This window comes from Nomascus leucogenys, chromosome 23 (assembly GCF_006542625.1).
Source record: "Nomascus leucogenys isolate Asia chromosome 23, Asia_NLE_v1, whole genome shotgun sequence".
NCBI classification, from domain to species: Eukaryota; Metazoa; Chordata; class Mammalia; order Primates; family Hylobatidae; genus Nomascus; species Nomascus leucogenys.
This window is the reverse complement of record NC_044403.1, coordinates 27,954,954-27,969,941: the sequence shown is the minus strand read 5'-3', so window position 1 is coordinate 27,969,941 and position 14,988 is coordinate 27,954,954. Positions and strand designations below refer to the sequence as shown.

Below are 14,988 nucleotides of genomic sequence, written 5' to 3'. Positions count from 1 at the left end.
TCATACAGGGGAGATCTGGTTGGCATCTGGCAGGTGCCCCTCTGGGACGAACCTTCCAGAGGAAGGAACAGGCAACAACAATCTTTGCTGTTCTGCAGCCTCTGCCAGTGATACCCGGGCAAACAGGGTCTGGAGTGGACCTCCAGCAGACCTGCAGCAGAGGGGCCTGTTAGGAGGAAAACTAACAAACAGAAAGGAATAGTATCAACATCAACAAAAAGGACGTCCACTCAGAGACCCCAGCCGAAGGTCACTGACTTCAAAGACCAAAGGTAGATAAATCCATGAAGATGGAGGGAAACCAGTGCAGAAAGGCTGAAAATTCCAAAAACCAGAAAGCCTCTTCTCCTCCAAAGGATTACAACTCCTTGCCAGCAAGGAAACAAAACTGGATGGAGAATGAGTTTGATAATGTGACAGAAGTAGGCATGTTCTAACCCAATGCAAGGAAGCTAAGAACCTTGAGAAAAGGTTAGATGATTGCTAAGTAGAATACCAGTTTAGAGAACAACATAAATGACCTGATGGAGCTGAAAAACACAGCACGAGAACTTTTTGAAGCATACACAAGTATCAATAGCCGAATCGATCAAGTGGAAGAAAGGATATCAGAGATTGAAGATCAACTCAATGAAATAAAGTGAAAAGACAAGAGATAAAAGAGTGAAAAGAAATGAACAAAACCTCCAAGAAATATGGGCCTATGTGAAAAGACCAAATCTACATTTGATTGGTGTACCTGAAAGTGATGGGGAGAATGGAACCAGGAGCCAAGTTGGAAAACTCCAGGAGAACTTCCCCAACTAGCAAGGCAGGCCAACATTCAAATTCAGGAAATACAGAGAACACCACAAAGATACTCCTCGAGAAGAGCAACCACAAGACACATAATTGTCAGATTCACCAAGGCTGAAATGAAGGAAAAAATATTAAGGGCAGCCAGAGAAAAAGGTCAGGTTACTCACAAAGGGAAGCCCATCAGACTAACAGTGAATCTCTCAGCAGAAACCCTACAAGCCAGAAGAGAATGGGGGCCAATATTCAACATTCTTAAAGAAAAGAATTTTCAACCCAGAATTTCACATCCAGCCAAACTAAGCTTCATAAACGAAGGAGAAATAAAATCCTTTACAGACAAGCAAATGCTGAGAGATTTTGTCACCACCAGGCCTGCCTTACAAGAGCTCCTGAAGGAAGCACTAAACATAGAAAAGATCAACTGATACCAGCCACTGCAAAAAGATACCAAATTCTTAAGACCATTGACGCTATGAAGAAACTGCATCAAGTAACGGGCAAAATAACCAGCTAGCATCATAATGGCAGGATCAAATTCACACATAACAATATTAACCTTAAATGGCTTCCTTGCATTGGCTAAATGCCCCAGTTAAAAGACACAGACTGGCAAATTGGAGAAAGGGTCAAGACTCATCAGTTTGCTGTATTCAGGAGACTGAATTTCACATGCAAAGACACACATAGGCTCAAAATAAAGGGATGGAGGAATATTTACCAAGCAAATGGAAAGCAAAAAAAAGCGGGAGTTGCAATCCTAGTCTGATAAAACAGACTTTAAACCAACAAAGATCAAAAGAGACAAGGGCATTACATAATGGTAAAGGGATCAATGCAACAAGAAGAGCTAACTATCCTGAATATATATGCACCCAATACAGGAGCACCCAGATTCAAAAAGCAAGTTCTTGGAGACCTACAAAGAGACTTAGACTCCCACACAATAATAGTGGGAGACTTTAACACCCCACTGTCAATATTAGAAAGATAAACGAGACAGAAAATTAACAAGGATATCCAGGACCTGAACTCAGCTCTGGACCAAGCAGATCTAATAGACATCTACAGAACTCTCCACCCCAAATCAACAGAATATAATTTCTTCTCAGCACCACATTGCACTTATTCTAAAATTGACCACATAATTGAAAGTAAAACACTCCTCAGCAAATGCAAAAGAACAGAAATCATAACAGTCTCTCAGACCACAGGGCAATCAAATTAGAACTCAGGATTAAGAAACTCACTCAAAACTGCACAACTACATGGAAACTGAACAACCTGCTCCTGAATGACTACTGGGTAAATAACGAAAAGGCAGAAATAAAGATGTTCTTTGAAACCGATGAGAACAAAGACACAACATTCCAGAATCTCTGGGACACATTTAAAACAGTATGTAGAGGGAAATTTATAGCACTAAATGCCCACAAGAGAAAGTAGGAAAGATCTAAAATCGACACTCTAACATCACATTTGAAAAAACAAGATAAGCAGGAACAAACAAATTTAAAAGCTAGCAGAAGGCAAGAAATAGCTAAGATCAGAGCAGAACCGAAGGAGATAGAGACAGGAAAAACCCTTCAAAAAATCAATGAATCCGTGAGCTGGTTTTTTCAACAACATGGATAGACTGCTAGCCAGACTAGTAAAGAAGAAAAGAGAGAAGAATCAGATAGATGCAATAAAAAACGATAAAGGGGATATCACCACCGATCCCACAGAAATACTAAGTACCATCAGAGAATACTATAAACACCTCTATGCCAGTAAAGTAGAAAATCTACAAGAAATGGATAGGTTCCTGGACACATACCCCCTCCCAAGACTAAACCAGGAAGAAATTGAATCCCTTAATAGACCTATAACAAGTTCTGAAATTGAGGCAGCAATTAATAGCTTATCAACCAAAAAAAGTCCAGGACCAGATGGATTCACAGCTGAATTATTCCAGAGGTACAAAGAGGGGCTGGTACCATTCCTTCTGAAACTATTCCAATCAATAGAAAAAGAGGGAATCCTCCCTAATTCATTTTATGAGGCCAGCATCATCCTAATACCAAAACCTGGCAGAGACAACAAAAAAAGAAAATTTCAGGCCAATATCCCTGGTGAGCATTGAATCAAAAATCCTCAATAAAATCCAGCAGCACATCAAAAAGCTTATCCAGCACAATAAAATTGGCTTCATCCGGGGATAAAAGACTGGTTCAACATATGCAAATCAATAAATGTAATCCATCACATAAACAGAACCAGTGACAAAAACTACATGAATATTTCAATAGATGCAGAAAAGGCCTTCGACAAAATTCAACAGCCCTTCATGCTAAAAACCCTCAATAAACTAGGTATTGATGGAATATATCTCAAAATAATAAGAGATGTTATGACAAACCCACAGCCAATATCATACTGAATGGGCAAAAACTGGAAGCATTCCCTTTGAAAATCGGCACAAGACAAGGATGCCCTCTCTCATCACTCGCGTTCAATGTAGTGTTGGAAGTTCTGGCTGGGACAATTAGGCAAGAGAAAGAAATAAAGGGTATTCAATTAGGAAAAGAGGAAGTCAAATAGTCTCTGTTTGCAGATGACATGATCATATATTTAGAAAACCCCATCGTCTCAGCCCCAAATCTCCTTAAGCTGGTAAGCAACTTCAGCAAAGTCTCAGGATACAAAATCAATGTGCAAAAATCAGAGGCATTCCCATACACCAATAACAGACAAACCATGAGTGAACCAAATCATGAGTGAACTCCCATTCACAATTGCTACAAAGAGAATAAAATACCTAGGAATCCAACTTACAAGGGATGTGAAGGACCTGTTCAAGGAGAACTACCAACCACTGCTCAAGGAAATAAGAGAGGACACAAACAAATGGAAAAACATTCCATGATCATGAATAGGAAGAATTAATACAATGAAAATGGCCATACTGCCCAAAGTAATTTATAGATTCAGTGCTATCCCCATCAAACTTCCATTGACTTTCTTCACATAATTGGAAAAATACTACTTTAAATTTCATATGGAACCAAAAAAGAGCCCACATAGCCAAGACAATCCTAGGCAAAAAGAACAAAGCTGGAGGCATCATGCTACCTGACTTCAAACTATACTACAAGGCTACAGTAACCAAAACAGCACAGTACTGGTACCAAAACAAGTATATAGACCAATAGGACAGAACAGAGGGCTCAGAAATAATGCCACACATCTACAACCATCTGATCTTTGACAAATCTGACAAAAACAAGCAATGAGGAAATGATTCTCCATTTAATAAATGGTGTTGGGAAAACTGGCTAGCCATATGCAGAAAGCTGAAACTGGATCCTTTCCTTACACCTGATACAAAAATTAACTCAAGATGGATTAAAGACTTTAAGAGCTAAAACCATAAAAACCTTAGAAGAGAAGCTAGGCAATACCATTCAGGACATAGGCATGCGCAAAGACTTCGTAATTGAAACACCAAAAGAAATGGCAACAAAAGCCAAAATAGACAAATGGGATCTAATTAAACTAAAGAGCTTCTGCACAGCAAAAGAAACTATCATCAGAGTGAACAGGCAACCTACAGAATGGGAGAAAATTTTTGCATCTATCCTGAAAAAGGGCTAATATCCAGAATCTACAAAGAACTTAAATAGATTTACAAGAAAAAACTCCATCAAAAAGTGAGTGAAGGATATGAACAGACACTTCTCAAAAGAAGACATTTATGCAGCTCAACAAACATATGAATAAAGCTCATCGTCACTGGTCATTAGAGAAATGCAAATCAAAACCACAGTGAGATACCATCTCACGCCAGTTAGGATGGCGATCATTAAGTCAGGAAACAACAGATGCTGGAGAGGATGTGGAGAAATAGTGACGCTTTTACACTGTTGGTGGAAGTGTAAACCGTTGTGGAAGACAGTGTGGCAATTCCTCAAGGATCTCGAAGTAGAAATGCCATTTGACCCAGTAATCCTATTAGTGAGTATATATACTCAAAGGATTATAAATCATTCTAGTATAAAGCCACATGCACACGTATGTTTATTGCAGCACTGTTCACAATAGCAAAGACTTGGAACCAACCCAAATGCCCATCAATGATAGACTGGATAAAGAAAATGTGGCACATATACACCGTGGAATACTATGCAGTCAGCATACAGAAAAGGATGAGTTCATGTCCTTTGCAGGGACATGGATGAAGCTGGCAACCATCATTCTCAGCAAACTAACACAAGAACAGAAAACCAAACACCGTATGTTCTCACTCATAAGTGGGAGTCGAACAATAAGAACACATGGAAACAGGGAGGTGAACATCACACACTGGGGCCTGTCGGGGGTGGGAGGCTAGAGGAGGGATAGCATTAGGAGAAATACCTAATGTAGATGACAGGTTGATGGGTGCAGCAAACCACCATGGCACATGTATACCTATGTAACAAACCTGTACGTTCTGCACATGTACCCCAGAAGTTAAAGTATAATAAAAAAATTTTTTTTCAATTGGTAAAAATGTAAAAAAATGAATAAAAGGGTTATAAAACTATAATAATTTTGGAAGGAAAATAGAAAATCTTCTAGACCTTGGATTCTAGAAGATTTTTAGCTGTGGCATCAAAAGCCTATTACATAAAATAAAAAATAAATGGATACATTAGATTTCACCAAAATTAAAGCTCGTGTGTTTCAAAAGACACCATTAAGAAAATGAAAAAACAAGTCACAGATTGGGGGAAAATATTTGTTAATTACATATCTGATAAAGGACTACTATCCAGAATATACAGAGAAATCTTAGAACTCAATGAGAAGACAATCCATTTTTTAATATGAGCAAAAGACATGAATAGGCATATCAGCCCAGCAGATGTACTTAATCACTAAAAAACACATGAAAAGATGCTCCATATCATTAGTCATTACAGAAAATGCAAATCAAAACCATTACGAGATACCAGTTCACAGAAAATAACAAATGTTGATGAAGACATGGAGTAATGGGAACCTTCATACATCGCTGGTAGGAGTGTAAAATTGTATAGCCACTTTAGAAAACAGTTTGGCATCTTCTTAAAAAGTTAGCATAAGTTTACCATATGGCCTATCGATTTTACTCCTAGGTATTTACCCAAAAGAAATGAAAATGTGTCTACACAAAGATTTGCACTTGAATTTTCATAGCAGCGTGAAATTGGAAACATCCCACATATTAACTGATGAAAGGAGAAATAAAATATAGTAGCATTCTCATATAATAGAAGTTCAATAAAAGGAATGAAATATTGACATGTTACATGTATGAACCTCAAAAACATGGTAAATGAAGGAAGCTAGATACAGAAGATCACATGTTGTATGATTCCATTTATATGAAGTATCTATAAAAGGCAAATGTAAGTAGATTAGTGATTGCCTGAGCCTGGGAGTAAAATCCAGGATTAAATGTCAGTAGAGGATCTTACTAGAATAAGGGAAAATATTATAAAACTGGATTATGGTAATGATGGTACAACTTGGTAAATGTATGAAAAATCATTGAATTATATGCTTAAAATGGATGAATTTTAATGTATGTAAATTATACCACAATAGTGAATAGCATGGGTAAGATTTCTGCCTTTGTGGAGCTTACAGATTAGTGATGAGATGCATAAGTAATAATTAAGCAAAATAATTAAAATAAATGACCGAAAAGGAAAGTCCAGTGAATTGGAAAGAAAACCAGAAGGAGGGAGTTGGCAACTATATTGGGTGCTGCCAGGAGGTTGAGTGAGTGACAGCATAGAGATTCATGGCCACCTTAATGACCTCATTTGAACATTGGGCAAAGGGCAGATTGGATTGCAGTGAGATTTGAATGGCAGGATAGGAAGTGGAGGCACCAGTTAGGTAACTATTTGGAGACGTTTCCCTGTAAAAGGGAGCAAAGGAAAGGGGTTAAAGAGAAGGCTATGAAACATGAATGTCTTGTCAAGGGAGGTACCACTCTGGATTTGGAAGATTGAACATCGTGTTTATAAATTGGTAAGAATGGTCCAGGAAAGAGATACCACTTGATGACTCAGGAGATGGGGCCGACAGAAAAGGAGCAAAGTCCTTCAGGAATTGAGAGGCGTTGGATACAGAGTGCAAATGAGGGTTTGACCTTTGTAAAAGGCAAACATTTCTTCAGCTTTAACGAGGAAAAGAATTCAAGGATATATGCAGATGCAGGTAGGTTTGGCTGTGGGAATTTAAGGAGTATCTTTTCTTGTTGGAATGTGAGGTTAGCTAAAAGGCAGGATGGAGTGGGTCAGAAAAGTGTGTGGAAAATTTGAGGACAGAGAAGATAGACAGTATGCCCTGGGAGAACAGGAAAGAGCATTTCCTAGGAGAAATGTGGGATTGCCAAGCAGAACTGAGAGTTGCATTTGAAATTACTGATAAAAAAATAAGTGAAGGCAATCAGCTCAACTGTATTTTGTCTACAGTTTTGTCCTTCTGGGGTTTCAGGCTCAGAGAAGGCACATATTTGGGTCAACCAGAGTAAAGAGTTTTGCTTAGCAAGTATAGTGGGTACGGGCCTGGGAGACAAGATTTTGCTGAGGATATTTGCAGAGGAATAACTGTGATGCTGAGCCTTGAAATCTAAGCTGGGAGGGTGCGGGCTTCAATGTACCTTTGGCTGTGAGCAAGGGCACTTAAACTAGTGTTCCAGTTGAACTTAATGGAACACAAAGTGCTTCAGAACAGCTGAAGAGGAAACCTATTATGCAGAATTAGTTTACCCATGATACCAGTTTTGTTTGTCATCATAAAAATTCAAGTTGTTCTTGGCGTAGCGTGTATTATATGTCCTGTAATGATCCTTACAAGTCCTTCTGGAATTTGAAGAACCCTACTAAGGCCTTTGTCTGATATTTCTCCTGGCTGATAGTTTCATGGTTTTTAGTAAAGTATGTCAGGATAATGAGGTTCTCACTGAATTACCTTCACTCAGCTCTTGGTTGTCACAGATTTACTGTCATGAAACATGCAAATGAATTAGGAAATGGGTAAAGAAATATTAAAATGCATTATAAGCACTGATATTAATGCTAGGTTAAAATCGTACAGAACTATTCAAATTAATGGAATAGAGCAGAAAGTTCAGAAACAGTCCCATTATATGTAAGGATATAGTATGTGATAAGGGTGACATTTCAGTATAGGGAAAGAGGCAGTACAGTAAATGATTCTGTAAATATCATTGAAGCAATTGGCTTACATCTTGGGAAAAATATAATTACATGTTTACCTTATATGATTTACAAAAATATGTCACAGAAGGAACTTACTTTATAGTAAAAAAAAAAATCTTTTTTATAAGCTTTAGACAAAATACGTGGAAATTTATGTCACTGCAGAGGAATTTTCTAACTATGAATCCAAGCCGTAAAGAAAATCAGTAGTTTTGGTTAAATTAAACAGTTAAAATTTTATGTGCACAAAACACTGTAAATAACACTAAAAGGTAAAATACAAACAATAAAAGGTATTTCTAACAATATCACTAAAATATAGAGAATTCTTACAAATTATTTTTATAGACAGGGACTCCAGGAGGAAAGAAAAGATAAATGTATAAATGACCAAAAATTCGTGAAGAAATAATCTCTCTTATTAAAGACATAATAATTAAAACATGAGATACCTTTTTTTTTTTTAACCTAGTAGATTGGCGAAAATTTTGTTTTTTTATGACAACTCATTTTGGGTGGAGGGGGCATTCTTATCAACATTTTATATAAATTGATAGAACCATTTTGAAAAGCAGTTTAGAAGTATCAATAAAAGCCTTAACATTTCAATGTCTGCATTGACTCAGTTCCACTTCTACAAATATATTCTAAATGCATAATCATGGATAAGTACAAATATTTATTACAAGAATATTCATTAAAACATTATTTTATAAAAGAGATTTGTAATAGCATAAATATCTCAAAACTGGCAATTGATAAAGTAATTGTGATTACATGCAGTGTAATATGTTCAGTCATGAAACATGCAATAAAATATTTAATGATGTGGAAAGATGATTATGATGTAATGTTAAATGAAAAAGACATTACAGAATAGAATGGATTGTGTATTTATTAAAACCAAAATAATGTGTATATGTAAGGGGATGAGAAGGACATAGATCAAATATATTAACTATCTCTCATAATGGGATTATGGGTGATTTTTCTTTGTGCTATTCTGTATCTACTACAGTGCATATATGTTTCCTTTTTTATAAGAAAAATATTATTTTGTTATAAAGGAAAATTTGTGAGAAGCGTGTCATTGAAAGAACTGTGTATTGTCTTTTTATAGTCCCAATCGGTACCTCCTCTTTCACCTGGTGAAGTACATCTTTGCTGTGGCTCACAGATTGTTCCTCCCATTCCCCTTGCCACTTTTTGCCTATCGGTAAGTAGAGTGCTCCTTTTGTGTGACTTCTGAAAAAGCAACTCCACACACTTGTTCCTAATGTTGTCCCTTAGGGTTATAGGGTGTGTGAAGAGCTGGTCTCCATATCTCCTAGTATTATGACATTAGCATAGGGAAGAAGCAGAAATAGATCAGTGTCAGTAAAAAAAAAAATGTGTTGGGAGATTAAATCTGCAGTTCTTCACTTTCTCCAATTTAAAACCATTGAGTTTAATTTTGGAGAAATATCTTGCTGGGCACATACATAAGGGGAAGTCAGGTTCCCCGGTGTTTCATGTCGCTCATTATTAAATCAACCTGATCATGCTATTGGGGAAAGGAGTCAGGCTAATTCAGACTTGGATTTGTGGTTGCCTTCTCTTCTTTCCCTGCTTCTTAGTTCACTTCTTCTCTTTGTGGGTTAAATATCTTTGACTTGGCTGGGAGTGGTGGCTCATGCCTATAACTCTAGCACTTTGGGAGGCCAAGGTGGGCAGATTGCTTGAGCCCAGGAGTTCGAGACCAGCCTGGGCAATATAGCGAAGCCCCATCTCTACAAAACATACCAAATTAGCTGGATGTGGTGGTATCTGCCTGTAGTCCCACCTACTGGGGTGGAGATGGAGTGATGCAAGAGAATTGCTCGAGCTCGGGAGTTCAAGGCTTCCAGTGAGCTGAGATTGTGCCACTGCACTCCAGCCTAGGTGACTGCTACTGCGCACAGTGGTGCACACCTATAGTCCCAGCTACTTGGGAGGCTGAGGTGGGAGGATCACTTGAGCCCAGGAGTTTGAATCCAGCCTGGACAACATAGTGAGACCCAGTCTCTGGAACCAAAAAAAAAAAAAAAAAAAAAAAAAAAAAAAAAGAAAGAAAAACCCACTGCCCTGAGGTAACTGTTGATGGGAGCTCCTTTCTTGTCCTGGGTTTTATATTGTTGTCCTGATTTGACCCAAATAAAATAAAATCTTGAGCTTACCATGTCACACCCTAGTGGTCTGGTTAAGGAGACTGTCACATCCATTGTGCCACAAACTGATCTTCATTTGGGTTTTCATCCATTCATTCAACAAATGTTTATTGAATGCCTACTGTGTCTTAGATAATGTACTAGGTACTCAGAATGTTACAACAAACACTCAAAAATCTTATGGTCAGAATGTTACAATAAAAACTCAAAAATCTTATGGTCTAACAGGGGTACCAGAAAAATAGACCACTAGAATGCAGGGTGATAACAATATTTATTGAGTGTTATACCTTTCAGACTATTTACTTTGTCTCCTTTAATACTCAGTTATCTATAAAGTAAGTAAGGAGAGTATATGGAGTGACTGGAAGAGGAGGCCACAGAGTAAGAGAAACTTACAAGAAGGCCAAAAAGTGATCAGACATCTAAGTGGGAAATGAGAGTTTGGAATTCTAGATACCAAAGGGAATGGAGTGTTTTAAGGAGGGAATTGATGTTTTAAGAAGGAGAACATTGCTGTTCATTCACATGTATCTCAAGCCCCTAGAACAATGCCTGGTACACATTAGGCACTCTGTTAATATTGGTAGAATGAAGTCTTACAGAAAAGTCAAATAAGATAAAGGACCAAAAAATGTCTACAAATGACCATTTGTGACCGTGGCTTCAGTGCTGTGAAAGGGATATAAGCCAGACTGCAGTGAGGCACTTTCATGGTTGTATATAAAATTGAGTTAGAGTTGGCTTATGTATGCCCATGACATGGCCCACTGAGGACACCAGAATAGAGACCTGAAGTGATCTGTTAGCACAGAATGAGGGCACAGAGAGTTAGAGGTTTGTAATGAGTGTTTTTATTAAGCTATGTTAGCCCGATAAATTATTTTTTTCTGCCATTGAGGAATCTGAGGCTTTATATGTTGCTGGAGAAATTCTAGCCAGCTTCCTTTTTCATTTATTTATACTATGCATTAGAATGTTGTTTTTCAAGCCTTTAAACAGCTATGGAACCCTGTGCTCACTGAAGTTTTACATCAAGTCCTGCTGGGTAAATCCAATAAAAGAGCTGGTCTGGTTGCAGTGATGGATGATACTCAAAGCATGTACTCCCAAACCCTTGGCCCCCCAGGACTCTTTGGGGCCCCAGCAAATTCCTAGTGTTCCTCAGATGCTAGTTGAAAACCCACTGCTACTGGGCACAGTGGTGTACACCTGTAGTCCCAGCTACTTGGGAGGCTGAGGTGGGAGGATCACTTGAGCCCGGGAGTGTGAGTCCACCCTGGACAACATAGTGAGACCCTGTCTCTGGAACAAAAACAAGGAAAGAAAAGAAAAAGTCACTGCCCTGAGGTAACTGATGATGGGAGCTCAAGTGGCATGTAAGGAGCCCTTCAATTTTCATTAGCAGTGAAGAGATGGCAGTAATGAAGATAGGTGGCCTTTCTCGTTTTGGGTTTTATATTGTCGTCCTGATTTGAACCATAGATTTTAGCCTTCTCTTTGCTTTTGGATTTTTTTTTTCCTCAAGGACCCCAGCTTTTAGGGGTTATGTTGTATGTTTTACACACCATTCAGCTTGCCCTGCTTCTGTAAAGGCAGCATATTTGAATATCTGAGGTTTAGATTAGGTTGAATTTCACAGACTTGATTGAATATTGGAGTTTTTCTGTTTGCTTTGTTGTTTGTTGGTTTTATTTCATTTTAAGTTTAAGATCTGTTGTTTCTTTGGAGGAGAACAAGGTGTACCAGCAGTTACAGCAGCCAACTGGGTTGGCTTGAGAGGAGATGGACCAATAAGCAGAGGTAGCCTCACAGGTCGAGGTGGTTATTTTCTTAAAAAAAAAATCAGTTCAGACTGCTCTACAGCAGTGTGTCTTCCTGTAGTTCTTATAGGCTAGCTTACATCTTGGGCAGAGAGATGCTTATCACATGTGCTATATATATTTCCTTTTCCAGATGGGTAGCAAGAGTCTTTGAAATAAGCCCATTTGAGCCCTGGATAACAAGGGATAAAGTGGAGCGGGTGAGTATATGTGTGGAAAGCGTCTGCCTGGGCAGATGATGATAAGTTAGACTTATTTTGGTTTGCTTGCTTGCCTGGTTCCCAGCTCTCGTCTGTTTGCTGTTCTTGCTGTCTGCAGTCAGCCCCTCTACTAGCACTGAAACTCATCCACCTGCCCTCCTCCAGGGGGCGGCTCCTCCATACTTTCTGTCCGTCATTATCAGTGTTTCTTTCTCTGCTTGATCATTCCTGTCAACACACAAAATTGCCTAATAGCTCCCCTGCCAAAGCCTCTCTTCCTCCCATCACTCTTCTAGCTACTTTCCTGTTGTGTCCCTTCACATCCTAACTCCTCCTAACTTCCTCCTAACATCCTGAAGAAACTGTCAACAGTTTCTTCATTCTTTCTTTAACCTACTCCAGTCAGGCTTTTATTCCCATTTCTCCCCTAAAATTGCTCTTTGCAAGGTTATGCACAATCTCCTTGCTGCCACATCCAATAGTCAGTTCTCAGACCTCATGTCATGCGCCTGTGCATTTGCTTCTAGGGAGGATGCAAAATAAAATAAAAATACTATACCAATACCACATCTACCTTGGAAGACCTATGGACCATATATTGACAAGAAGCAGCCACATTGTCCCCTGAATGCTACCTAAAAGCTAAAGTGTAGAGAAGATGAGAAAGTAGTGCTTAGGGAACATGTGGAAGTGGGCAACTCACATACTTTCTTCAGACATTGTTTATGAAAGATCAGGCAGGAGAGATGGTTGTCAGACTCTTCAGTTTATCTTACACCAAAGTGTCCTTACATTTATACTTGAGAAAGTGTTGATACAGTGGCCTGAGTGGGTTTTGGATTTGGTTTGCAGACTGGCTTACAGCCCTCTGGTAAAAGAATTGCAGACTTCCAGGTGGGGAGGATGAGGGATTGCTGCTGCTCTAGGTGCAAATGGATTGTATTTATGTGCTTTTAAATAATAATCTGGGATCTTTGCAAACTTTACAGTTCGTTATCTTTCCCTATAAACAAGGTGGGTTTGGTTTTCTAGCTCCACAGTGAGCATCAGTCAACCAGGTTGAGTATAGCTGGAGCAAAAAAAGTTAGTTGTTTTTTTTTTTTTTAATGGGCAAGGAACAAATGCTGTGTTATCTCCTAAATTCAAAGTTAAAACTGAGTCAGAACGCCCGTGCTCAGAAAACAGAGGCGTGAGAGGACTGAGGAATGGACCAGCTCTGCTTAAGCCCTGATTTTATTCCTAAACCCTCCTGTCAGCTTCCCCTGGCAAGTGTGATGACTTGTGCTTCCCTGCCCTAGATTTATTTCTGTTGAAATCTGTATATAGAATGGCTCATGTAGTGCCAACATCCTGTGCTCGCGGCTGCCACCGGGGACCTCGATCTGATACTTGATGATCTCGCCCTTTTTTTGTCTTAAGCCCTCTTTCTGTGTTCTACTTTTATGGTGATTTGCATGAATTGAAAATTGCCACATATTCTTTGAAAGCAATTAAGTCTCAATAATAGGACTCATGCCAGCTTGAATGTTTAAATGCTTGCTAGGATAGCACTTTGTTCTCAGCCAGTTTTCAGCATCGTCTGCGGTCCCTTGTTTATCCAAAGATGCACATCACAGACATGAAATTGCCTCACCTGCCCGGCTTAGAAGACCTTGGTATTCAGGCAACACCACTGGAACTCAAGGCCATTGAGGTGCTGCGGCGTCATCGCACTTACCGCTGGCTGTCTGCTGAGATTGAGGATGTGAAGCCGGCCAAGACCGTCGACATTTAGTGCCTCCTGAGCAGCTCTTGGTTTTGGCGTCTTTGGGGTCAGCCCGTGTGGTTTGAGCACCCAGCCAGGCGGTCTCTTTAGAGGATCCTGTACACAGTTCCACTATTAAAACATTTGAGGTTGAATTCTGCAGTATTTTCTTCCTTGATTTACAAAGTGAGAAATGTAGTTATTTAGAACTCGAGCATCATTTGTGTTAAACATACATATTTAATAATGACATATATACTATTTATTCTCTGAAATGCCAGAAAGTTTGAATTTTCCTATGACAAACCACTTCTAGCATACGTTCTAGAAGATCAGGACCCTTTTTAATGTCAAAGTATTGTAAAGACCCCAGGTGATACGTGACTGGGATGTCAGTAAAAACCCTGTTTGATTAGGGAATGCCCATCTCCTTACAGAGAGCAAGGTGTATCAGTATTGAAGGTAAGTTCTCCACCTGCCCTTTCTGCCTGCATCAGCATCTTTTTATCCCAAAACGGTCAACAGTGAGCTCCTCCAAGTGTGGTCCATAGATCACCAGCATTGGGATCATCCCTGTCCCAAACATAGATCAGGAGGCTGATTCTCACAGTTGATTTGAGCCTGCAAGACTGGAAACCCATCCCATTATCATGTTTTCTTCCTCATTTACTTACATTTATCATTCAACCTTTGTGATTCAGCAAATCTATTTACCTTCTGATTCTACTTTAAATTCCTTCCATGTTTTTCCTTGGCCCTCTTGTGTGTTTCCCGCAGCTTTGCTAGGCCTTAAGATCATCTCACATTCTTCATCCTAATGATAAAAATAAGTTCTATGGGCTGGGCATGGTGGCTCTTGCCTGTAATCCCAGCACTTTGGGAGGCTGAGGCGGGGGTGGATCACAAGGTTAGGAGTTCAAGACCAGCCTGGCCAATATGGTGAAACCCCGTCTTTACTAAAAAATACAAAAAATTAGCTGGGCATGGTGGGGCCCACCT

General features: G+C 39.2%; 1 protein-coding gene across 1 annotated transcript in view; it reads left to right on the top strand.

Annotated features, from left to right (window-relative positions):
• Positions 1 to 14,144, top strand: part of NDUFA9 (NADH:ubiquinone oxidoreductase subunit A9) — a 38,295-nt gene extending 24,151 nt beyond the window's left edge. Inside the window, exons 9-11 of the mRNA XM_030804875.1 lie at positions 9,157 to 9,252; positions 12,179 to 12,245; positions 13,849 to 14,144. Of these exons, the coding sequence (XP_030660735.1) occupies positions 9,157 to 9,252; positions 12,179 to 12,245; positions 13,849 to 14,019 (334 nt within the window). The 3' untranslated portion in view covers positions 14,020 to 14,144. The remainder of the gene's footprint in view (positions 1 to 9,156; positions 9,253 to 12,178; positions 12,246 to 13,848) is intronic.
• The last annotated feature ends 844 nt before the right edge of the window (positions 14,145 to 14,988 follow it).